We start from the raw sequence: 27078 nt of genomic DNA, 5'->3' as shown, positions 1-27078 counted from the left end.
CTAAGAGAAGAGAAACAAGCTTTGGTTGAGAAGAAGGAGGGCTCAAAGGCATTATGTGGTATAATATAAAGCCTAAAAGGATTCCATTGGATTTAACCACACAATAGTTTACATTGAAAAGGTTTATTGGAGTGGTAAAGACAAAATGAGACTGTAGTGGATTGAAGAGGGGATGGTCAGTGAAGATGTAGAAGCAGAAAACCCTTTAAGAATATTGATTATAAAGAAGAGAGAAATAGAGGCTGGACACAGAGGCTTGCACCTGTTATCCAAGCACTTTGGGAGGCCAAGGTGGGTGGACCACTTGAGGTCAGGAGTTTGAGACCAGCCTGGCCAGCATGGTGAAACCCCATCTCTAATAAACATATAAAAATTAACCAGGCATGGTGGCAAGCACCTGAAATCCCCACTTCCTGAGAGGCTGAGGCAAGAGAATCACTTGAACCCAGGAGGTGGAGGCTGCAATGAGTTGAGAGATCTTGCTACTGCACTCCAGCCTGGGTGACAGAGTGAGTCCATCTCAAAAAAAAAAAAAAAAAAAAAAAAGAAGAGAGACATAGAATGTTTCTTAGAAGGTTACTTTGAAGAGTCAAGATGTAACATCAGTAACTATATTGATTATTCACAACCATAGTGTTTCTTGAGCTGCTATAATTTGCTCAGATCATAGGAGACAAATGATACAAAGTGGCTTAAGAATAGTTTTAATCTACCTGGAGAAATATGAGATCTGTGCAAAGAGAAAAAATGTAGTAAGAAGAGAGAACATATACTAAGTGCCAAATGTATGGAACTGAAAATAGTTATAACCATTTAGTCTCAATTGGTGCAGGCTAGAATATTTGGGTAAAGATTCAAACAGCAGGCAAGACAAGCTTGTTTTAAAATAAGGACGAGGAACACGTTGGTCAGGAAGGGCGTGAGGCAGAAGTCATTGGTGTGAGTAGAGCTTCAGGCAGAGGGGCCTGGCTTATGCATGGCGGTCAATGATTAGAGGGATAAAGTGAAGAGTGTTTATTCAGCTCATTTCCTCATCTTTACTGGAAAGGTGAGTTTATTGGAAAACTGTGTCCTGCACAATATCCAGCAATGTAGTAAAAGCCAAATAAATATTTCATAAATATTTATTGAGTAAATGTTGAATATATAGAAAGCGTGTAGATAAGAATTTTCCTGGAGTAACACTAAAAGGGAAAAATTAAGGTTTGAAGTCTCAGTAAGTTTATTTTGAGTCACAAATTGGATATTTATAAAAAATATGAAACAACAATTTGGTCTGATAACTAACGAATTCAATTCTAGGGAAAGTTACTGCTAAATATAACCACCACATAAAATTCTCCCATTCTTCTCATTCTTTCTTGCTCTTTACTCCTCTAGTGTCAGGAATACATTTTAATTCAGTATGAGTTTGTTGGTTATCAATAACTCCCCTGACATGGTTCTTGCTTCGGTGGAGCTTCTAACCTTATTGGAAACAAAGGCTAGGAAAGCCGGGATGAGAAGAAATAATCGAACAGGGTCCTGAAATATGGGGATATTTATTTAGAGAAAAAGTTGGAAGTAAATTCAAACTTGGAGGAGACATCATGAACAAAGGGAAGGAGAGAAGCAAGAATGAGCTGGAGGGTATTCTGGGGACAGTCACACAGCATTGACAAAGGGTTAGAGCTAAAATAGCCCTAAACCATCATGGTTGATAACTTACATTCCTGTGACTAATACTTCTAGCTCACAGGGATAGACTGTCTGGTGTCTTGAAAAAAATAAACAGCTTCCCTTCTCAGCAACTGAAGAGACGCTGAATGGTTCAGTGAATTTAAAAAAAAAATAGATATGTTCATTTCTTGTGAATTTTCAAAGTGTCCTTGATGGAAGGCATATGAGACTAAGTATATTTTTAACCTGCCCTTTTGCAGAGACATGAGCATTTAGTTTCCCTGTGTTCACTAAGGGGAGATGGAGATACCATAGTAAAAGCTATAGTTTCAGATTAGTCCAGTAGGTAAAAGCAGTTTCCTTTCCTGAGTTACCAACAAATCCCCACTTTGCGAGGAGCTGCAAACAAATTCCCCTGAAGTCATACTTTTTAAAACAACATTTGTGGCTCCTTCTGAGAGGTTAGAAGACAACACTTCTTAGAGATCAAGCTCTGCAGGAGCAAAACCTCTGCTCGTCAGAGATAGAGCTGCCCAAGTCTGAGGCTTCTCTTCTTAATACAGAAAACCTCGTTTGTTGATAAAGCCCAGCTCTCCTCACAGCTGTTATTTTTAAGCTCAGCCCTCATCTGCTTGACACATGTACAACTACGCCAGGGTCTTCTAACAGGAAACTTGGCACACAAAATGTCAATGGCATCTCTTTTTTTCTGTCTCACTCATCTTTCGTATAGTTCTTCCTTTATTTTCTCCTCTCCCTGGCCTTGTTTTGTTTCCCTTACTTCCCCATTAGTGTCTGGGATTTAATTTTAACATGCAGAGATGGACAGTATTAACAGACCTTTTATGTCTGGATGTTGAATAGGTGCTCAGAAGGTCCCTGGCACATTGCCAGAGAGTTATTCTTGAATCTCGTTTCTTAAACGTGAGTGAGAAGAATCCGGTGACACTTTTGTGCAAATAGATACCCTGTAGTTAGTGCCTTTAGCATCTGTATCTCCACATTTCACATAGGCTGGAGACATGCTTAGATCCTCAGTTCAGGGAAAAAAGAGTGAGTAATATAGGAAAAAGAATAGTTGTTAGTCAAATGATTCATTAGGTGGCCTTGGGAGGAAAAACAGCTCCTCCTTTATAGAATAAGGGATCATTTAATGATCTTTTCCTTTCAATTCTAAAATATTGCTTGCTGTATCTCCTTTGTTCTGTCTGCTACATTTCTGCTATGTAGATTTTCATATTGTTTTCCTGCCAGTCCTTTGTTTTGGAAGACTTGTGTTTGCTCATCACATGTAAATGTCCAGTGCATTTCAGGGCTTATGTACAGAGTAGGGATTGCATAGGGACTTTATAGTTTTTAGTATATTCAAAACTGAATATTCAGAAAGGTGGCTAGGAAGCAGTATTTAGGTAATAGTTAAAGAGCAAAAGTTGGAAACATTTTTTATTTTTTTTGGCTTGATGACTTTATTTTAGTAATCAGACTAGCTAATTATTACCTTTTCATACTTAAATGTCACATATCTTTTGCCATCTTCTTTATTCTCTGAGGTTTTGACTATATGCTTTATGGGAAAAAAATATCCCACATTGTTCGCCTGTGACCACCAAATCCAAGTTTCACAACCAATTGTTGGAAGTCAAAAACCTCTGTTCATCCACGGTACCAATGCACTAGAGAAATGTTAGTCCCTATGAAGAAAAATTGCCAATTTTGTTCCAATATACTTCCTCCCTTTCTCAATTTTAAATTTAAAAAAACAAATTATATATAATGAATGCATAGCTGTCATCTCCTGTGTTGTTACCTTGATCGTCACTTCAGCATTCAAAAATGTTACATTTTGCAGTTTGCATACCTAAGATTCTTCATATTATACCATGTTAAGATGAATGAGAAATGACTGTAACCATACATAGAAATGAAAATTATACTTGCTTGTTCATTCTAGAGCACTTGCTCATAGAAACCTCAGAATCAATAGCATGCATGTATGTGGTTAGATTTATTTAGTCATTATCACTCTTCCACTTGCTTTTTATGGTGCTGAGCAAATAGTAAATGAAGAGTATGAGTTTTTTTTTTTCACATTACCCTCAATAAATGGGTTTAACCACAATACAAATCTTACAATCCACCTCTTCAATCCCACTGGCAATGGGACAAATCCACTAGCTTTAGAGGTAAGCCTTCCAATATACTTCTACTGACAGATTGAAGTTTGTTTTAGGAAAAATCAAGGTTGTACAATCCTTTGCATTTATTGGAGTTTTCAGTTTCCATGGTTTCCAAGAGTTCACTGAAATTAGGTTTTCCGTGTTTAGAAGTCATGATAGGGGCTTTGGTAAATTCCTTTTCTCTAACCTAGATTACGTTTAAGATCTGTGTATTGCTGTTCCTGGATGAGTATTGGGAGCTATTGAACGGTCAACACAGCTCTTCACCTGCATGCCTCCTCTACAGAACCAAGGGTATATACGAGGAATTTCAAGGCAATCTGTATGAAGTCAAACTAGGGTTGTTTTCTGGCATCATGAAATAATAAAATTACAGTTTGTATTTGTAGTGAAGAACTGCCTTCAAAGGGATTAATAGTGAAGCCTACACTTGAGGTTCTCTGGCCTTTGGTAAGGAGGGGAGTGCCCTGATAAAATAACGTCTGAAAAACAGACTTCCATAGGCTTCATTTAACTTGAAGAAAATTCTTCTGGACATGGTAGGAGTCCTGAAGTAGTTTATGTTAGGCCCCAAGGTACACGGAGGTGTCAAGAATGTAGGATGAAGTGGCCTGAAGCAGGGGCTCACGCCTGTAATCCCAGTGCTCTGAGAGGCCAAGGAGAGAGGATTGCATGAGGGCAGGAGTTCAAGACCAGCCTGGGTAACGTATTGAGACCTCATTTCTGCAAAATGTTCAAAAATTAGCCAAACATGGTGGTGTGTGCCTGTAGTCCTTGCTACTCAGGAGGCTGAGGTGGGAGGATTGGTTGAGCCCAGGAGTTCGAGGTTACAGTGAGCCATGATCATACCACTGCATCCCAGCACTCCAGCCTGGGCAACAGAGTGAGACCCTGTCTCTGAGAAAACAGAATGTCTGGTGAGGCTTTATTTGGCTATGAACTTAAAGTATGTGATTTCTCATGTTACTGTACAATTGTTATTATGTTTCTATCTGCAGCCCAAATTGTGAAACAGCCCCAGGTAGTTCCTGACAGTCCAGTTACCACATAATATACATGAATAAGGAGCTAATCTCCCCGAGCCCAAACGTACTGTCTCTGTTATCCTGGGGCTCAAAACCAGGACCTCCAGCAGTTATCCTCAAGAAGATAATGACTTTATGATCAATAGTTGTTACCTAGCTATGTAAGAAGCAGAGATCAGATAAGTAGGTAGATAGATAGATAGATAGATAGATAGATGATAGATAGACAGATAGACTCAAATAAGAAAAAGACCAAAATAGGAAGCATATGAGACTATATTTGCAACTACAAGGAGCAGATCTAGATGACTTGGAAGAGTTTTTTAGGAAAGGGTGCAAAGATCCAAAGTAAGTGGATGTGAATTGCACCTCAAGGGTCTAATCAGCTCCTTGAAACAAATTGGAATCAGTTCAGTGTATGGGAGTCTTATGTTCAGGTATCCCACTGAGTTTGGCAGTGGCAGCTGCCAAAAGTTCATGAGGGGTTTTCAAGGAAGACTCAAGAGAAGAGAAAAATGTAGTTGCCTATGCTGAAGGTCACCAAGGTGAGACTCCCCAGAAAGGCCTGTGGCAGGAAGAGAGTCCTGAGCCATCACATAGTTCTAAGGGCAAAATATGGCAGCCAGCAGATCGGAAGACCAGGACTCCTTAGCATCAGGTTTGAATGATTGCCTGTCAGGCAGATGTGTTTGTAAACTAATGACTTTCACAGTGTGATGAGATTGAAAATGAAGCCTAATTGCTTCCACTGATTTAACCCTTGGAATGCTTCCAGGCATGCCGATAGCCATGTGTCTTTAATCATGTGAGTTAATCACCTTCAGGGATACATCAGAAAACAGTGGCTTATAGGAAGCCTCGGAAGGATTGCAGTTGTGTTATTAAGCCTACACTTCTGGGGGCTGTCATCTCTTCAAATAAGGACGCTGAGAGGTTGGCCATGGTGCCCTTACACTAGTTTTTGTTAGTAACAACTGACACAGGCAATTACATGGCTCTGTAATTCAGAAAAAATGAATTAATATTTATGAATTTTTAAGTGACTTAAAAGAACTCCTAATGGTAGCGGAGTGAAAGTAGCAAGTCACCTTGATCCTTCTAAGGCCACCATGAACTTCAGTCCAGCTCTGGAAGAAAATCGGAATTGGAAAATGGTCTAATAATCAGGCCAGTCTGATTAATAGTGACAATTAGTATTGGACTACAGTACATAACCAACTGATTATGAATCATTCGAGCACTTTAGGTAAATTTTCAATACAGGCAATTAAAATGAAAAGACTCATGATCCTTACATAATGACTTCATTAAATTAATTCAATTCTGAGGTTGGGGAAAATTTTCTTTTGTAGAAAGGAACCAGCAGAATTTAACTTCCATTCACTTTTGGTTAAAAGAAATCTGGAGAAAACATTTATAAGATTTAAACACAACACACACACATATGCACATACCACTTTGCAAACAGCTTATTCATGTCTGAATGTGAACCGTGTTACTGAGGAAGAAAGAACTGAAGGTCAGAGCGTGGATTCTATCCACATCGTTTATTTGGATGAAGTAAATCTTGCCCTCAGTTATATTTTGTATTCCACTAAGTGCATGCATTGTTAAGGTTAAAAGAATATTATTGTGGAGTAATCTGTGAAAGACAGACACTTCAAAGAGATAAATACTCACTTCTGTTACATAAACAATTGACTCAAATCATTTGCTTCATGGTAAAAGACAAAGCTAGAGCCAAATCCAAATACTGTGGTATCAGTGCAGTCAGGGGAACAAAGATTCCCTTAAGTGAAACACCCTCATTCAATCAAAGCAGAAATAGTTTTGGAGAATTAGACAATAAGAGTGGAAGGAGAAAAGACTCTCTAGTACTAAGAGTGACTTGAAATATTCCACAGTAAAGTCTGTCTCTATTGTGAGTTTTGAGTCAGAAAGTCACTTTGCTTCCAAGATTCATTACTTAATACCTAATGTATACAACTTTACTGTTTACGAAAGTGCATTTGCACTTAATTAGGACAGACATGCTGTAAGCTAGGTATTATGTGTATTAATAATAGTTAATACTTATTCAGCAGTTCAGAATTTGCCAAATTCCATCTATCTCTTTTTCATTTTCTTCATTCCTCTTACAGTTTTTGAAGATGAGAAAAAGAGTCTCAAAAAGTTAAAGTATTATAATTTGGCCAAAATCACAGGACTAGTAATAGCAAAAACTAGGTATTAAGCAGTCTTCTGACTATAGGTCCTCTTTCTATGTAGTACCTCCTGTTCCTCATATTTCTTAAGACTATTTTTTTCTACTTGGTTTACTTGGTTAATGATCTTTTTTATAATAAATTCTTACATTCACTATATTATTTTCTAGGTATCTCAGAATGAAAACCACTTTAAATTTTAGATTATGTACCTTGATCTTTCTTTCAGTTTGCATTTCATTCCCAAGCAGACCACACTCTCTTTCTGAAGGCATACACTGCAATTTCTAGCACAGAACTTAGCCTTTGCAGCAGAGATAGTAAACTGAGTCAGTAATTGGTTGAGCTAGAACTTCAGCCCAAGTCCTAACATCTGGGGCAAGGAGCCGAGGAGACTAAGGAGCAAGAGATGAAAAGAGATCAATTACAGTAAAATGTAGAGATTTGTTCAGATCTCCAGATTAGTAAATGCGCCTCTAGCATATCGTATCTCCTATAAAGCAGGGTGATCAAAAGGAGCAATAAAGCCTTCTGAGCTGCTGACATGGCAAGGTTGGCTGGGCGCGCTCATGAACTAAGTAACTTGCTTCTGAACTTAAGCCTCACTTGACACAACAAAATATTAAGCTAGCAAACAGCATGGAGTATAGAAATCACACTTATTTAGATGAAATCAAAATGTTAAACACAGAAATGCTAAAAATTACTCTAAGCATAAAGGACTAGTTGACTTCTATCTACTTAAATTCCTTTAGTGGTCTTTACCAAACTCGTTTTTATCTAAAAAGCATTCCTCAGTGATTCTTCACCCTTGAAGATGCTTCTGGAGAGTTTAAGATGCAAGTCTGTGTGTGTGTGTGTGTGTGTGTGCGCGCGCACACATGCATATGCACAGCTTACGTGTACGTGTTTGTATATTATAGTATAAGTTAACCATTTTCCTTGACCCCAAAGGTAAGGGCTGAGGCACTAGCTCAACTGACAGGTTTGCTCATCTGTCAAATCAAATCAAATTTTGCTGACTTGTCAGATTCAAATCAGAAGGATCTGACTCATGGGGCTATTTCCACGAATGTTACAATGCTCATGAATATACTCTGCAATATCATATATAACAGAAGACTGCCTTTCTCTCTCAAGATTTTATAGAAGAGCAAATGGATGTAAATAAACCTCTTGGGTGGTCTTTTGAAGGAAAAGAAGTCTGAGAATTCCCATCACCCTTCCATTTCTCTCTTCTGATCCTGATGATTGTCTCCCTGGTGTTGACACTCTTCATGTGCCTGGCTTACTTCCCAGGTCAAATTGCACTTTCCTTGTTTGCAGTGATTATGTTTCCTTAACCTACATTTCTTTAAAGAGCCTATGACATAGCATCCAATCTCTTGAAGGGAGGAAAGGTAGTCTTTGCCTGCTTTACCTTGGTGGAACACAGGTATATTAGGTTTATTTCTAATTAGCTTATTGATTTCAGTCTCATTACCTTACAGTAACATATTCAAAACAGGTATTTGGGGCACTAGCTGGTAGGCCTGACTTAACCCAAACAAGATTTCAGGAATTTCTTTCCAGACATCTAATTATAGCAGTCCTGAATCCTCCTTTGGGTATGGTTGGTGTGAGAGTCAGCTTCTCCTAAAACAGGAAAGTTTTGGAGACTGAATCCTGGCTCTACCTCTTCCCAGCTATGATACAGGACACTGATTTCTCCTCTCTAGCCTCAATTATCCATCTGTAAAATAGGTATGCTAATACCATCTCCATAGTGGCTCCATGAGGAATGGGAAAATGTTGAAAACACTGGTGCCTGCTCACAGGAGACCCTCACTCAATATTTACCCCCTTCTCTCTGCACTGCCACCATCTCTGTCACTACTCCCACATTCCCACAATCTTTACACTGCTCCGGACTTGTAGTTCACGACATCTCTCAGTAATAAACTCTTGAACTCGCCTTTAATAATAATTGTACCATTTCTGTTGTCCTAGCTGGCTTCAGCTCCAAGCTCTTCTCCTTCCCTGGTATCCTCAAACCTGACATTGCTGACCCTTCACACAACCTCCCTGATTTTAGAGGCTTTGACTCTGGGTGTGATGCCCACTGAAGCTATGTCACTGTGACTGATTAGTACAGGTTCTGTCAGCTTCAACCCTGCCTGCCCCTCTTCATGAATTTCACTCCATATAGGAAGCACGGCTTACTTCAAAGTGGAAAAAATGAGTGAAAGAATCTTGGAGATGGTATTACAATTTAGTTTTCATTATTACTGAGTGGTTAGAGAAGGAGTGGACAAATCCAAGACTATCTTGAAGTGAATAGAAATGTTCACTTTATTCTAGCACTTGCTAAGTTGCTCTCATTCTGCAAAGTCACTTTCATAGCATCCTTTTGACATTTAGACACATTTATTGCTATGAACTCTCATTGTCCTGTCTTCCTAAACTGTCACTGCATCCTTTGTTTTGTTTGACTTGTTACTGTTTTTTAAACATAAGAGTTCATTTGGAATGTGACCTCAATGTGATAAATGTTATAGTTGTTTATCAGGTGGGTCTAATCTTGCCAAGCATAACTCTGACTCAAGTTCCACAGACTCCCAAGTAAGCCACTATTTTATTCATAAAAGTTGCCAGGTTTTCTGGTTATATGGCTCTTTCTCACTGCGTATATTATTGCTTTGTAGTTAGAAGACCAAGCTAGAATTTTGGAGGTTATCTTTGTTTTTGTTGTTGTTGTTGTTGTTGTTGTCTTTTAGTCTCTAATATTTAAACTGCTCCCAGATAGGCTCCCAGATATAAACTGCTCTCAGATGTTTTGATAGATCCACTCTACTGCTTTCTTTTTTCTACTCTACCTTCGCACTTTAGTCATTTGGTAACTGCATTCTAAAATTATCCGGAAATACCAGTCTGTGATTTCAGAGCATTAAAATATATGCATAAAAACCTGTACTAGTGCCTTCTGACATCCTGCATCAAGTCCAGAATTGTTCTCTAATTTCAAATTCCCTAGCAATTCAACACCACTTTCACCCAAATATTCCCTCATTATTTTTTAGCATGCACTCTCTGATTTAGTAAGTACATTTTTAGTATAATTCCTATTGCATACTACACACACTCCCAACTCTTGTCCTTTGCCAAGATCTTTCCCCAATCTAGAATTCATTTCCCCTTTGTCTCTTCCAGCCTCATCTCCTTTACACTACTGTATAAATTCAGTCTTTGCCTGTCTTGTTCACCACTATATCCCAGTATACAGAAATTTTCCTGGCACATGATAAAGTCTCAGCACATATTTATATACTTATTAACTGTTCTGCAAAGCCCACTTCAAAGCTAATCCCTTTCTTAACCCACTCTGTCTAGTAGTATAGCGTGTAGATGCACTTTTCTTGTTGCATTTGAACTTCCAGAGTGCTCCTGGTGCTGTAGAGTTCTCTGATAGGACAGTCTCATTCTCATCATGTGTATTAATTAGTAATTTGTGGTTGAAGACATCATCTTGGAGGTCCCTGTTTCGTTTGACATCCTGGAATACTTCTACACTGCGCTGCTACAAGAAAAATGATTTTAACGTATTTTAGATTTTCTGTAATTTAAAAGAAGATTATTTATACTCCAAAGATAAAATCAGTAGCAATTACAAGAGAAGTTCAAAAGTAACTTTTTTATAAAGGTCAAGTCAAGGCGGGAAGGCAATTATATAAAGTGATTCAATATCATATTGGACTCACTCAAGATTAAGAAATAGTGGTATTTTTCTTGTTTTGACCATGAAGCAAAATAATTAAGGATAAAGGAATATTATGTAATTTATTATAAAATAAATATAATATAGCCCATATGCACTAAAAAAATCCAGTGGCAATCTCCTAATACTGAAATGACTCATTTATAAGCCAAATGTAAAATGGGCATCAAAGACATATGGTAAGAAGTATTCAAAGACAATCTTGGACTATCATATGCATGTCTGTAAGATAGTCCACAATTAAATTTACTAATTTTGGGGAAGAGTAAGCTCTCTTTGGACTATCTCAGTTTTGATTTACTTCTTTAAAAAGACAATCTTTTTTCTGCCCTTATTGAGGTATAATTAACAAATAAAAGTTATACATATGATGCACCAGGTGATGTGACATATGTATACATTGTGAAATGATTACCATAATCAGGCTAATTAACATATCTATCCACCTCATATGGCTACCTTTTTGTGTGTGTTGTGAGAACATTTAAGATCTACTCTGACACTCTTCTTAATCTAACTTGAATTCTTGGTTGAAGGGGGACTTTGGTGACCTTTATGCTATTCTCCTCAAAACCTTAAAAAGTGGTTTAGTTGGCATCATTTCACAGATCTCAAAACACTCCTTTGTGCTGAAATTGTATCTAGAATGAATTGATCATGGCATTTTCCATAGAGAATCCTTTTGCTACATTCATTTCAGGCCTTGTCTTGAACTGTCCTTGTGCCTAGGGTTCCAGCAAGCTGGTTCTCTTGCTCTGACTCTAATAGGGCCATGATGCTTTTCACTCTTTCCTTGTAACCACAATTGTGTTAGAAAATGAGCCTCAAGGAGCTGAAAAACTGATCTTGGCAGCTGATGGGTCTTTTTGACAAGTTTAGAGGGTTTGTCTAAAGTAGGAATTCTTTATACATTCAACATTAGATAAAGTATAAACATGATTACATTTTATAAATAGCTGTTTTGAATCAGCAAAACTAAAAAATTTTGATTTAGCCCTTTGAGGCCCATTTATTCTCTAGGGCAAACAAATGATGTCTATGGTCCTCTTCTTTGAGGGGCCAATTAGATTAGGACATAGCAAAGCTTACTCAAATGTCTACTTTTTTTTTTTTTTTTTTTTTTTTACAGTCACAATATTCTTCTCTATGAGGATGGACATGCTGTGGTGGCAGATTTTGGAGGTGAGATTTCCATGACTAATACTCCAAATGGCATCCTTTCTTACTTTGTTCCTAGTTAGCGCCTGATATTGTACCATGAAACTGAACACTGAACACTGACAGCTATCCTACCCTAAATCATTCAAATTTCAATGACCCTCCATTTTGAAACTCTGTCATTTATTTCTAGTTTTTCTTCTTTGTTATCTCCAGCCAAGAGAAGGGAAGTGGGAATTTGAATAAGACAGAAGTTCCTTGAGGTTTCAAAATTTTAACTGTGATCTTTGACCTTGGTTTTAAGATATTTCCTTTGACGTGATTTATTTTCTCTTTCCCTCAGAATCAAGATTTCTACAGTCTCTGGATGAAGACAACATGACAAAACAACCTGGGGTTTGCTGCTGCTTGTGTTTCCTATAATTATAAACCAATTAAAATGTGTAAACTTAGCATGAGAGGACGCAAGATGAGAGCAGTTTTAATTGGAAGAAATGTCATTGTCTCAGTGTCAGGATAGTGGCTTATGTTTTTATTTTTAGTAAGCTGTCAAAATAACTACCTCAAGGCTCTACTAGAGAAATAGATGAGATATATATTTGGAAAACATTATGGATAAAATAATACAGAATATGTTTCAAATGTAACTGAAAAGAACGTGGTGGGCATGGATCTTTTCATATTTAGATCACCTAGCTACTTACAGTAAACTTAACACTTAATAGGGAACTCACAATAAAATTAGTAGTTCATCAGCGTCTATTAACTATTCATCGTTCTCCACTTTAACATTGTAATGTAATAAGTGGTATATCCAAGTATTAATGCTTAAGTAAAATATAAATTATAATAACTGAGGCAAGGATAACTGTACTCAAAATGTCTGCAGTTAAATTCATTACCTGCCCTCTCCTTCACTCTCCCCAATCCCTCCCCCTGAAAAAAAGTAGACTTCTCTTTCTGGACTACTTGTGATAACTAATTACCTAAGCCTGGAGTAATTTTTCATTCTTTCCCTTTCCTGCTTCTACTTACACTCAATCACCTTTTCTGGATGTCTCTTTCTTTTCTTCTTTAAGTTCATCTTAACCTCTTAAACCTCTCGTTTCCTTATGCTTCGGTTCAGATTCTCATCATTTCTTTTCTGGACTAGTATCGCAATAGGCTTCTAACTCCAGTCCTCTCTTCTTGTTCAGTCTTTGCAACATCAACTAAGTTCTCATTCCTATGGAGCTAATATTCTACTGGAAGGGGATAAATACTGGACAAATTAACAAAATATATCTCAGGCAGTGATGACTGTTATGAAGAAAAATAAAAGCAGAGTAAATGAATGGAGAGTGATGAGGACGTCATTTAGATAGGATGAAGGAAAAAGTTAACATTTAATAACAGGCCTGACATGGGAGTAATCTACATGGGGGGATAGCTATGCAGGTGGAGACAATAGTAAGTGCAGAGGTCCTGGGGCAGGAGAGTTCTTGGTGTGTTCAAAGCTAACATGGCTGGAGTAAGGTGAGCAAGGAGGAAAATGGCAGTTTATGAGGTAAGGGAGGTGGGAACAATAAGTAATCTTTTGGCAGGACACAAAGCTCATCCCAGACATGGGACACAGAGGCAACTAAATTAGTGGTCCTCAACCCTAGATGCACATTAAAATAAGTTTAGAAACTTTTTTTAAGCATAGTGCCTGAATCTGATCCCAGAAATTATGATTTTATTGGCCTAAGATTGATCTTGAGTCCCTGCATCTTTTAAAAATTCCCCCACATAATTCTAAAAAGCAGTTAGTTGAGACTCTCCAACTAAATAAACTTTTGTTGAATGTAATTAAATTGAATTTAACCAACAGCAAATAATATTAACTCTCTTATTCTAGCCGCATAGTCTTTAAGCACAGCACTAATAAATAAATTAGTGCTAATAAATAAATTAGTGCTGTGCTTAAAGACTATGCGGCTAGAATAAGAGAGTTAATTTGAAATTTATTTTGAAAGCTGTTTTGTTTCTCATTAGTTATGTGGCTTTATGTTTGTTATCTAATCACTCTATGACCCCTCCGTGCAAAAACGGGCATACTGTGTACCTGCTCCCACATATACAATGTTGTGACACAATGCATAATCTGCTATAAAAATGGAGGCTCTTTGGAATGTGGAAGCTCATGTAGAAGAAATGCATATGAGCACCATAATAAGAATAAAGATATTATTGGAAAGCTGTAACTATGCATGGTTTCAAAATAAGGTGGACATTTCAAAAGAATTAGCAGCCAACACTACACACAAGATTTTGGTTAAGAGTGATAAAAGAATAATGGTTTCCTGCGATGGACGTTTAAAAGTGTTTAGCAAAGTTTATTAAGAAGATAAGGTGCCATGGGGATTTAGAACTGGGAGGGTGTGGCTCCTCTGTTTTGTCCTTGAGGAATCTGAGGTCCAGGAAACATGACACTTGCCCAGAGCTGTTCAGTAAGTGGTAGAGCCAGAACTAGAATTTTCATCTCCTAACTCTAAATCCAGTGTTCTGCGCCCTAAACTAGAAATCAACCAAATTTATGCATTTGCATCCCAGAATGGAAACTAATTTTTTTAACTGAAAAATGTGAAATCACAAATGCAAAGAATGTAAATAATGTTATCGAAACAGAGGCTAGGACTTTGTACGGAGGGACTTGTAATATTTTATGGGCTTCCTTTCTGGAATATTGCACAAACAGCGTTCATAAATAGCACATCTGGGCAGAGAAAGTAAGACATCTGATCCAGCCAGTGATAAATCTGCTTCATAGGAATATTCTGGGCACTCCTCTGGAGCCATTTCTCTCCTCAGCCATGAGTGCACTATTTATGGGCCTAATTTAGTAACTTCCTAAATTACAACCTGAAGACTTGAAGGAGGTGCCTCCCACAGTGTGTGATTCACTCCCAGGGAGACATAGGGTCCCTGGATGAATCCATGGTTGGCTATTCTGAACCTTGTAAGGCTTCTAAGGGAGAAAGATGTTTATAGATTAAAAAAAAATAATGCTGTCTCTCATTGTATAAGAGGCGGACTTACTTGATGATTAATTACTGGTGTGATGTTTTAGGAAGAATTATGAACTTTATGATCTTCCAATGATTAAAAAATGCACTTTGAGGAACTGAACAGCCACAGTAAACACACTGTGTATGTATAAACATGTTTATTGCACACATTGAGGGCAATACGTATGGATGTTAATTTATATTTATGCCTTTTGAGAGCTTCGGAAGAACACAGCAAATTCTCACTAAGAAGAATGCTACTCTGCAGCTGAAGAACCAAACACTTGGTAAATGGCTTGTGGATGTTTCTTGATGTGCAGAACCTCCGTTGGATGGCTCCTGAGGTGTTCACACAGTGCACTCGGTACACCATCAAAGCAGACGTCTTCAGCTATGCTCTGTGTCTGTGGGAAATTCTCACCGGCGAAATTCCATTCGCTCATCTCAAGCCAGGTAGGACACACTGCAGTTGAAGTTTTCCTGTTTTACAAAGTTCACTGGATTTTTATAACTTCAAGAAAATTTTTTTTCACAAACTGATTAGTCTCTGTGAGATGGCAAAAGAGGAGGTAAGCAAACAATCTTAAATTGTTTTAAGGTGTGTGCCCAACCCAGAAAATTTAATGACTTACCTGTGATTTCAGACCCAGACACACAGAAATGCAGGTATATTTTATTAAAGTTTGGGACTTGATTTATTGATTGTTAAAAAAACAAGCAAATAACTATGATCATGTGGCATGTGAGGGCAAATAAGGTGGACAATGTGATATTTATTTTTTGAGATGAGATTTTAGAATTGCCCTTTTAACATGTATATAGGGATAAGAAAGTAGTAACACAGAAATAACCTATTAGGGCTGCTCTCTGCTTATCTCACATCATAAAAAAGAAGATGGGTTTTCCTAACATTTTTGTATTACATGCATATATATATATGGATACATTCTAAAAATGGGACATGCAGTGAGTCTGGCTTTCATTGATGATACACATTATGCTTTGCTTATGTGTAGAAAGTGAAGGTGAGGAATCTAATCACAGGTAAAATATACACATATTTTAGGTTTAAAGTAAACTTCATTTGCGTCTATCTCTCAATTGCATTTGGATTGCTTTCATATCTTGTCACACTAGACAAATCTCCTTAAGGACTTTGCATCCCTAAAACTTAGCACACTTGTAAAGTAGTTGTCAAATGTAATCATAAGTAATTTTAAATAATTATATTGTAATCTCCTAATGGCCACCCTACAACAATATATAAGAAGGATAAAGTCAAAAGAGATGTTACTTAAACATCCCTTTTAACAAGTTAAAAGTCTTGACCAAGATCAAAATATTTATGAGTACTCATGTACAGAGAGGAAGCCACATCTCATCTCATACTCTATTTTGGAGTTTTTTTTTTCCCCAAGCTACCATATGGTCTTTTAATTACACTCTGCATAGCACAGTACTTTTCACAGGTTATGTGCTCTGTGCATAGTTTGTTAAGCATAATGATGATGTAATTGTCCTAACTTTTCTCTACATATTTTCTATAGTTTTAAATTAGACTTAGCCCTTATTATAGTGTGGACATGTGGACTCTATTTTAAGCTGAACCAACATTGCCATTTGTAAGGTCTTGTTCTGATGTCCTTCCTTCTCTCCACTTCTTAGAGTGTGCATCCTGATAAGATTGATGGATATACAGAAAATTGATTATAATTTTAGATGTACTGTGGTGTTTTTTCATAAGAAAGAAATACAACTCATTTTGCTTCATCCCCTGTGTCAATCCATTAACCTGGCCCTGTTTATTTTACCTTCTAATACATGGGTTTCTCTACCACTTACCATCATCCACCACCATCGTAGCCCAAGCCATCTTTCCTTTAAACCACTGCGATAGTCTTTTTAAAAATAGGGTTTATTTAGGCATAATATACCTGCAGTAAAATTTACCTTTCTAGGTTAACACTTCAATGAGTTTTAATAAATATATACAGCTGTATAACCACAACTGCATTCAAGATGCAGAACATTTCCATCACTCCAAAAAGTTCCCAGTGCCTGTTTGGGATCAATCCACTTCTCCCACTTCCAGCCCTTGGCAAACAATGACCTCATTTCTGTCCGGATAAGCTTGCTTATATACCAATGTCATATAAATGGAATCATGTTGCTTTATTTATCAGTAATTTATTATTTTTTACTACTATGTAATATTTCATATTATAGATGTGCCATGATTTATTTATGCATACAGAAGTTCATGACCATTTGAGTTCTTCTCATTTTAGGGCTATTAAGAACAAATCTGCTCAAATAATTGAGGCTTCTGTGTAGTTGTTTTTGTTTCCATTGGATAAATGAGAAATAGATGGATTGCTACACATTATAATAAGAGTTTTTCCAAGGTGTCTGTACCATTATAAATTTCCAACAGTAGTCGGTGAGAATTTCAGTTGTTTCACATCCTTGCCAGCACTTTGAATTGTTTATTTTTAAATATATATGTATATATTAGCCATTTGAGTGAGGGTATATGGGACATCATTGTGATATTTACATTTCACTGATGACTAGAAATATTGACATTTTTATGTGCTTATTTGATATCCATATTTCTTCTGTGAAATGTTTGTTTAAATAGTTTCATCATTTAGTTGTAAGAGTTCTTAGATTATAGGGATTATAGGGAGAAGTACTTTATCTGCTACATGTTTTGCAAGGATTTTCCTGTAATCTGTGGCTTGCCTTTTTGTATTCTCAGCAATGTCTTTCAAAGAGCAGATGTTTTTAATGTCAATGAAATCCATCTTACCAAAATTTTAAATCAATTTGTATCCTATCTAAAAATATTTTTGCCTTACTCAAAGCCATAAAAACTTCCTCCTATTTTTTCATAGAAGTCTTATAGGTTTAGGTTTTGTATTTATAAGATCTATTTTGAGTTCTTATTTTTTTAAAGTACCCAGTTTGGGTGGAATTTGTTATTCTTTGGTTTGTTCATTTGTTTTTTTAATACAGATGTCCAATTCTTTTGGCATAATTTTTCAAAAATACTATCCTTTCTTATTAAATTATTTTGGTACATTTTTCAAAAATCAGTTGACCCTATATGTATGCACTTATTTCCAACTCTATTCTGTCTACCCTTAAATCAATACCACACTATCTTACTATATTATAGTAAGTCGTGAAATTAAGTAATGTGAATCCTCCAACTTTGTTCTTCTTTGTTAAAAAGGCTCTGGCCGTTTAGATTTTTTTGCTTTTCCATATAAATTTTAGAATCAGCTTGTCTATATTTCTATAAAAAGCTTGTTGGAATTTGATTCAATTTCATTGAATTATTAGATCAATTTGGGAAGAATGAACATCTTAACCATGTTAGTCTTCTGCTCAATAAACATGGTTTATCTCTATATTCACTTAGGTCTTCTTAAATTTCATACATTACATAATTTGTTACATATTTTAGCATACAAACCTTGCATATTTTTATTATACTTATCTCTATCTATTTTGTGTCTTTTGATGTATTGTAAATGTTGCTCTTAAAAATATCAATGTCCTAATTGGAAGTAAAATACTCCTAAGCCAATGCAAAAGAACTGAAATCATAACAAACAGTCTCTAAGGCCACAGCACAATCAAATTAGAATTTAAGATTAAGAAACTCACTAAAAATCACACAACTACATGAAAATTCAAAACCTGCTTCTGAATGAATCCTGGGTAAAAAAATGAAATTAAGGCAGAGATCAAGAAGTTATTTGAAACCAATGAGAACAAAGAGACAACATACCAGAATCTCTGAGATGCAGCTAAAGCAGTGTTGAGATAAGTTTATAGCACTAAATGCCCACATCAAAAATCTAGAAAGATCTCAAATTGACATCCTAACATTACAACAAAAAGAACTAGAGAACCAAGAGAAAACAACCACCAAAGCTAGCAGAAGAAAAGAAATAACCAATATCAGAGTGAACCGAAGGATATAGAGACATAAAAAACCTATCAGAAAATCAATGAATCCCGGAGGTGTTTTTTTGAAAAAATTAATAAAATAGACCACTAGCTAGACCAATAAAGAAGAAAAGAGAATAATCAAATAGGCATAATAAAAAATGATAAAGAGGATATACTTCTGACTCCACAGAAATACAAACAACCACCAGAGAATACTATAAACACCTTTATGCAAATAAACTAGAAAATCTAGAAGAAATGGATAAATACCTGGATATGTACACCCCCGCAAGACTGAACCAGGAAGAAGTTGCTTCCATGAATAGACCAATAATAAGTTCTGAAATTGAGGCAATAATAAATAGCCTACCAACCAAAAAAAGCCCAGGACCAGATGGATTTACAACTGAATTCTAACTGAGGTACAAAGAGGAGCTGGTACCATTTTTTCTGAAACTATTCCAAACAATTGAAAAGGAAGGACTCCTCCCTAACTCATATTATGAGACCAGCATCATCCTGATACCAAAACCTGGCAGAGATACAACAAAAAAAGAAAACTTCAGACCAATATCCCTGATGAACATTGATGCAAAAATTCTCAATAAAATACTGGCAAACCAAGTCCAGCAGCACATCAAAAAGCTTATCTACCACAATCAAGTTGGCTTCATCCCCACGATGTAAGGCTGTTTCAGCATATACAAATCAATAAATGTAATTCATCACATAAACAGAACTAAATACAAAAACCTCATGATTATCTCAATAGATGCAGAAAAGGTCTTTGATACAATTCAACATCCTTTCATGTTAAAAACTCTCAATAAACTAGGTATTGATGGAACATACCTCAAAATAATAAGACCCATTTGTGACAAACCCACAGCCAATATCATACTGAATGGGCAAAAGCTGGAAGCATTCCCCTTGGAAACTGGCACAAAACAAGGATGCCCTCTCTCACTACTCCTATTCAACATAGTGTTGGAAGTTCTAGCCAGGACAATCAGGACAAGTGAAAGAAGTTAAGCATATTCAAATAGGAAGAGAGAAAGTCACACCGTCTCTGTTTGCATATGACATGATCCTATGTCAAGAAGACCACATTGTCTCAGTCCAAAAACCTATTAAGCTTTAAGCAATGTCAGTAAAGTCTCAGGATACAAATCAATGTGCAAAAATCACAAGCATTCCTATACACCAACAATAGACAAGAAGAGAGGCAAATTGTGAATGAACCTCTCACTCACAATTGCTACAAAGAAAAAAAAACCTAGGAATACAACTAACAGGGAAAGTGAAGGACCTCTTCAAGGAGAACTACAAACCACTGCTCAAAGAAATAAGAGAGGACACAAACAAATAGAAAAACATTCCATGCTCATGGAGAGAAAGAATCAACATCATGAAAATGGCCAGACTGCCCAAAGTAATTTATAGATTCAATGCTATTACCATTAAATAACCATTGACATTCTTCACAGAATTGGAAAAAAAATTTAAATTCATATGGAACCAAAAAAGAGCCCATATAGCCAAGACAATCCTAAGCAAAAAAAAAATAAAGCTGGAGGCATCATGGTACCCAACTTCAAACTACACTACAAGACTGCATAACCAAAACATCATGGTACTGGAAAAAAAAAAAAAGAAAACAGACACATAGACCAATGGAAGAGAACAAAGAACTCAGAAATAAGACCACAAATTTACACATCCATAACCATCTGATCTTTGACAAACCTGACAAAAACAAGCAATGGGGAAAGGATTCCCTATTTAATAAATTGTTCTGGGAGAACTGGCTAGGCATATGCAGAAAAGTGAAGCTGGACCCCTTCCTTATACCTTATACAAAAATTAACTCCGGATAGATTAAAGACTTAAATGTAAAACCCAAAACTATAAAAACCCTAGAAGAAAATCTAGGCAAGACCATTCAGGACATAGGCATGGACAAAGATTTTATGACAAAAATGTCAGAAGCCAATGCAGCAAAAACAAAAATTGACAAATGTGATCTAATTAAAGAACTTCTGCACAGCAAAAGAAGCTATCATCAGAGTGAACAGACGATCTACCAAATAGGAGAAAATGTTTATTATCTATCTATCTGAAAAAGGCCTAATACCCACAATCTACAATGAACTTAAACAAATTTACATGAAAAAAAAACGACCCCATTAAAAAGTGGGCAAAGGACATGAACAGACATGTCTCAAAAGAAGACATTTGTGTGGCCAACAAACATATAAAAAAAAACTCAACATCATCGATCATTAGAGAAATGCAAATCAATACCACAATGAGACACCATTTCATGCCAGTCAGAATGGCGATTATTAATAAGTCAACAAACAACAGATGCTGGCGAGGCTGTGGAGAAACAGGAATGCTTTTACACTGACGGTGGGTATGTAAATTGGTTCAACCATCGTGGAAGACAATGTGGTGATTCCTCAAAGGCCTAGAACCAGAAATATCATTTGACCCAGTAATCGCATTACTGGGTATATACCCAAAGGAATATAAATCATTCTATTATAAAGATACACGCATGCTTGTGTTCTGTGCAGCACTATTCACAATAGCAAAGAGATGGAATCAACCCAAATGCCCATCAATTATAGATTGGATAAGGAAAATGTGGTGTGTATACACCATGGAATGTTATGCTGCCATAAAAAGGAATGAGATCATGTCCTTTGCAGGAACATGGATGGAGCTGGAGGCCATTATCCTCAGAAAACTAACACAGGATCAGAAAACCAAACACCACATATTCTCACTTATAAGCAGGAGCTAAACAATGAGAACACATGGACACAGGAAAGGGAACAATGCATACTGGGGCCTGTTGGGGAAGGCAGGGGGAGGGAGAGCACCAGGAAAAATAGCTAATGCATACTGTGCTTAATACCTAGGTGATGGGTTGATAGGTGCAGCAGACCACCATGGTACATGTTTACTTATGTAACAAACCTGCACATCCTGCACATGTTTCCCGAGAACTTAATAAAATACAATGAATCAATGTCCAATTTTTTGCTACTATTAATATATAGAAATATAATATTTTTTATTACAATGTAGTACCCCACAAACTTACTAAATTTACTTATCCATCCTAGTTCCCTTTTTTGTACCTTCTTTGGCATTTCTACATAAATAATTACGTCATCTGTTAATAAAGAATTTTCTTTCTTTCTTTCTTTCTTTCTTCCTTTCTTTTCTTTCTTTCTTCCTTTCTTTTCTTTCTTTCTTCTCTCTTTCTTTGCCTTTTTGAACAGTCAGGGACCTCCAATACAATGTTGAATTGAAGTGGTAAGATATATACCTCAAATTTATCTATTTCTCAAAATGTTTCATCTGCCATCACCCTAGTGCAAACTGCCAGCTTTATCATTTGAACTTCTGAAATTGTTTTTGACTGTTCTTTCTTGGTTTATTTTTGTTTTCTTTTCCTCTCCAATCTCTAAACATCCACTGAAATAATATTTTAAAAACATAAGCCTGATATATTACCATTGCTTAAAATTATTTTATGGCTTCCCATATTCTTAGGATTAAATCTCAAAATTCTTATTATGTCCTGTAAAACTCTCCCTGATTCTGTACCTTTCACATTACTAACACCAGTTCACTTTCTGTACTCTCAGTATGTTGCATTTCATCTGACCTCTAGGCCTTTTCACAAGTACTGTTTCCTCAGTAAATGCAATTAATGATGACTACCACAAAAAATTATTGGGAGCATTCAGTGAGATGATGTTTGTGACCACACTTTATAAATTGCAAACTCTCTGTAACTGTAAGGTGCAAGATTAGGAAAAAGTGCAATACAAGGTCAAGGCTCCCTTTGATTCTATACTTCAGTGGCACTCTCGTTCTCTAGGTGGCCCATGTAGAAACTTCAAAGTCATCCTTGACTCCTCTTTAGTTCTCGTTTTATTTATTTCTCTCTTTCTTTTTAAAATTATTTTCCTATTTTCAGTTCTACAGTTTATCTCTGAAATCCATCCAGTTATCTCCATCTCCACTGCTACTTCCTTATTTCACATGTCAAATACAGCACATTATCTTAAATAGTATCCTGTCTTCAGCTTTGCTCATCATCTTTTTTCCACCAATCACTAGATTTAGCTTTCTAAAAATGCAAATTTGAACATAGCACTTCTCTGACTTAAAATCCCCAGTGTTTTTCTTTTGCTCTTAAGATAAAAACAAAACATCTTGAAACAATCTTCAAAGCCCCTTATGATTATGTCCCTGCCTGCCTCCCCGGCCTCCATCTCACCACATGCAGCCTGTCATCCAGAGTCATCCCAACCACAGGAAACTTTCATATCCCCAGCATGTATCCTCTCACCTCCATGCCTTTGTGTACATTAGTCTCTTTGTCAGAGACACTCTTCTCCACTTTTCATTATACCAACTCCAATTTATTTTTAGGTCTTAGTCTAAATATAATTTCTTTCCAAAAATCTTTCTTAATTCTCCAATATCAAGTTAAGTGCAATTTCCTCCTTATCCCAAGTCACCATTTATCATTGTATTTATTGCATTTTACTCACAGTTTTGTAATTTTCTCTACTTCATTAGACTTTGCTAATTATAAACTAAATACTTAAAAAAGGTAAAAAGGGCCCTGAGATTTTAGTTTGTGGACCCCAGAAATAGTTACCCATTTTAGAGGGAGAATATTATTTAATAAAAAGTTGAAAGTCTTGCCTAAGTATCTTTATTCCAATATCCCAGATATTAAAATATATAGTACTTTATTGGAAAGAGAGTTTGTTTATGATAGATGCTGAATTTTTCAAAGTTGGACAGTTACCATGAATCAAGAAACAAGATGTCTAATATCATTGCAGTGGTTAGGCAATCTAGCATATGTTCAGCAATAAATTATGTGAAGCATCAGATTCAATATAAGCTATGTATTAGCCATTTACAATGAGGAACGAATCCATGACTGCAAAGTGAGACAGCATTATCAATTATGGTAGTAGCAGCATTATAGAGGACTCATCCTTCTGGATTTAACAGCATACTACCTCCTGGGAAAAATATAAACAAAGAACACCAATATTAGCATTGACTCCTACACAAGTGATAGGTATACATTCAGAAAAGCTTGAAGTTAGGGTCTCTTTTGCATCTCACATGTTCAAATTAACCTGTAATCTCAGGTTTAGGAAAACTGAAAAACCATCACATCCACCACCTTAAAGGTCAAATCAAAAAGATCAAATGCCCACAGGACCATGTGGATGCTCAAGGCGGAACAGTGTGATGAATAAGAAATCACGTGCTGTGACTCACGCTCCAGCCAAACAGCGCTGAGCAGGAACGTAGGTATACCCACGCTGACCATATCAACTAATTTCTGCTCATTAATTCAGAAATCTATGCATTTTTTAATATTGGCAATTAATTCAATATTTTAAAGAAAATATTTTTCTGGCTAACACCGTAGGGGCTAAAGAGAATTGGCATGTGTCTTGCGAACTTGTGCAATTTATTTAACCTACCTATACCTTAGTTTATTATTTTTTATTCTTAATTCTTTCTTTTATGTTATTATGGATACATAATAATTGTACATATTTATGGGGTACATGTGATGTTTTGATTCAGGCATAAAATGTGTAATGATCAAACCAGAATAATAGGGATATCTGACTTAAGCATTTATCATTTCTTTGGATTAGGGACATTCTGATTCTGTTCTTTAGTTGTTTTAAAACATGCGATAAATTATTGTTAACTATAGTCATTCCATTATGCTACTGAATATTAGATCTTATTCATTTTATCTAACTGTATTTTTGTATCTATTAACCATTTCCACTTTATCTCATCTTCCCCACTACCCTTCCCAGCCTCTGGTAATTCTACTTTCTATCTCCAGGAGTTCATTTTTTTTAAGCTCCCACATATGAGCAAGAACATGTGATATTTGTCTTTCTGTTCCTGGCTTATTTCACTTCATATAATGGCTTCCAGTTCCATCCATGTTGTTGCAAATGATAGGATTTCATTCTTTTTATGTCTGAATAATATTCCTTGTGAACATGTGCCACATTTTCTTTATCCATTTATCTATTGATGTACATTTAGGCTGATTCAAAATCTTTACTATTGTGAATGGTGCTGCAGTAAACATGGGAGTGCAGCTATCTCTTAGATATACTGATTTCTTCTCTTTTGGATATATACCTGGCAGTGGGGTTGCTGGATAATGTGGTAGTACAATTGTTTGTTTTTTGAGAAACCTCCATGCTGTTCTCCATCGCAGTGACTGTACTAATTAACATTCCCACCAACAGTGTGTCAGAGTTCCCCTTTCTTTGCATCCTCACAAGCATTCATTTATTTGTAAAATGGACATAATAATAAGACCTACTTCAAAAGGTTAGAGCAGTGGTTGATAATAATAAGCACTCAATAAATGTTAGCTATTATTATTATTATTATTATCTTTAGGCCACCATTGAGTTCTTTCTTTCTGGGCCAGGAACTGTGCCATAGTAAGCAGACAATAAAGAGGAATAGGTCACTGACCAGGCCATCAAACTACTCATAGTATAGAGAATGAGTGACAGAAGCAAAATCAGCAGAGTAAGTCTCAACTAGCGAGAAGCACAGAGGGCTAAGGATGCTCCCTGGAAGGGCCTTTTACCCAAACTGGAGGAAGTAAAAGGATATCAGGGAAGGATTCTTAGAACAGATGATACCTGAATGCACCTTTAAAAGATGACTACTAATTAAATAGGTAAACTATGAAGAAGTGAGGAAGATGATCCAGCAGAAATCTGTATCAGCATGGTCCAGAGGCCTGAGAAATCCACAGATAGTTCAGTAGGGATGAATCAGAGAATACAACGACATCAGTCAAACAACACAGACTATAAATGTAAAACTGGAACCAGATGTTGAAGGTCCTTGTACAAGTCAGGTTTCTCCAGAGAAGCAGAACAAGTGGAATATATCTATTTATATGTATAAAGAGGTGATTTATTGTGGGTATTGACTCATATGATTATGAAGACCAAGAAATCCCACGATATGCTGTCCACTAACCAGAGAACCCAAAAAGTCAGTGATGTAATTCAGTGTGAGTTCAAAGTCCTGAGAATCAGGAGGGTCACCACTGTAAGTTCCAGAGTCTGAAGGCCCAAGGATCTGAAGTGCCGATATCTGAGGTCAGGAGAAGATGCATGTCACAGCCCCAGAAAAGAGAGCTAATTCACCCTTCCTCTGTCTCCTCATTCTATTGGGGCCCTCAAGGCATTGGATGATGCCTGCCCACATTGGTGAGGGTGGATCTTTCACACTCAGTCTATGACTCAAACGCTAATCTCTTCAAGAAGCACCCTCACAGACACACTAGAAATAACAGTTTACCAGCTATCTGGGTATCCCTTAGCCCAGTCAAGTTGACACATTAAATAAACTATCACAGGCCTTGTGTGTGTCATGAATGGAGGTCACTGCAAAGTTTTAAAAAGGAATATAGAACAACTCATTATTATTTTAGAATGTTCCCTTGTAACAAAGCAAAGGCTGGATTGGAGAAATTCAAAACTGGAGGCAGGGAAATCAGTTCATCTAGAAGAAATATCTATTACATTAACTGAAGCAGTAGCTTTGAAAGAGAAAGGAGATATTGGTTTAGGGAGATTTTAATAGGACTTCCCAATGGATTGAGGTGGGAGCACAAGGGAAATGAGGAGGTCAAGAAAGAGTTCCAGACTTCTGGCTTAACCATCATGATAACGATGGATACAAGAAGAGGAGCAGATTTATGAGGGAAATGATCAGATTAGGAGGAGAAGGAGCCAAGGTGTGAAGCCAAACAGAGAGAGAAGAACCAGGCAAGATGAAAAAGAAGCTGGCACAACCTGGCAAATAAGAGCTGTCCTCAATACATTTTAGAGAAAGAAATCAACACCTGATTCCCAGATTTCATTTCTCTCCTGGGCTTGTCTCCTCTGATACATCATGATCAACTAAAGAAGAATGCTGAGATGAATTAATCCATCAATATGCATTGCATCCATTCCCATTTCCTTATAACCAGGTACCCAGATTTGTGGATCA

General features: G+C 36.6%; 1 protein-coding gene across 1 annotated transcript in view; it reads left to right on the top strand.

The window, feature by feature from the left end:
- Positions 1 to 27078, top strand: part of TNNI3K (TNNI3 interacting kinase) — a 307803-nt gene that overhangs the window by 192961 nt on the left and 87764 nt on the right. Inside the window, 3 exon segments of the mRNA NM_001204855.1 lie at positions 11949 to 12001; positions 12321 to 12373; positions 15327 to 15459. Of these exon segments, the coding sequence (NP_001191784.1) occupies positions 11949 to 12001; positions 12321 to 12373; positions 15327 to 15459 (239 nt within the window).

Source organism: Pongo abelii, chromosome 1 (assembly GCF_028885655.2).
Source record: "Pongo abelii isolate AG06213 chromosome 1, NHGRI_mPonAbe1-v2.0_pri, whole genome shotgun sequence".
NCBI lineage: Eukaryota > Metazoa > Chordata > Mammalia > Primates > Hominidae > Pongo > Pongo abelii.
The sequence above is the reverse complement of the archived record's forward strand: the minus strand, read 5'-3'. Positions and strand labels throughout refer to the sequence as shown.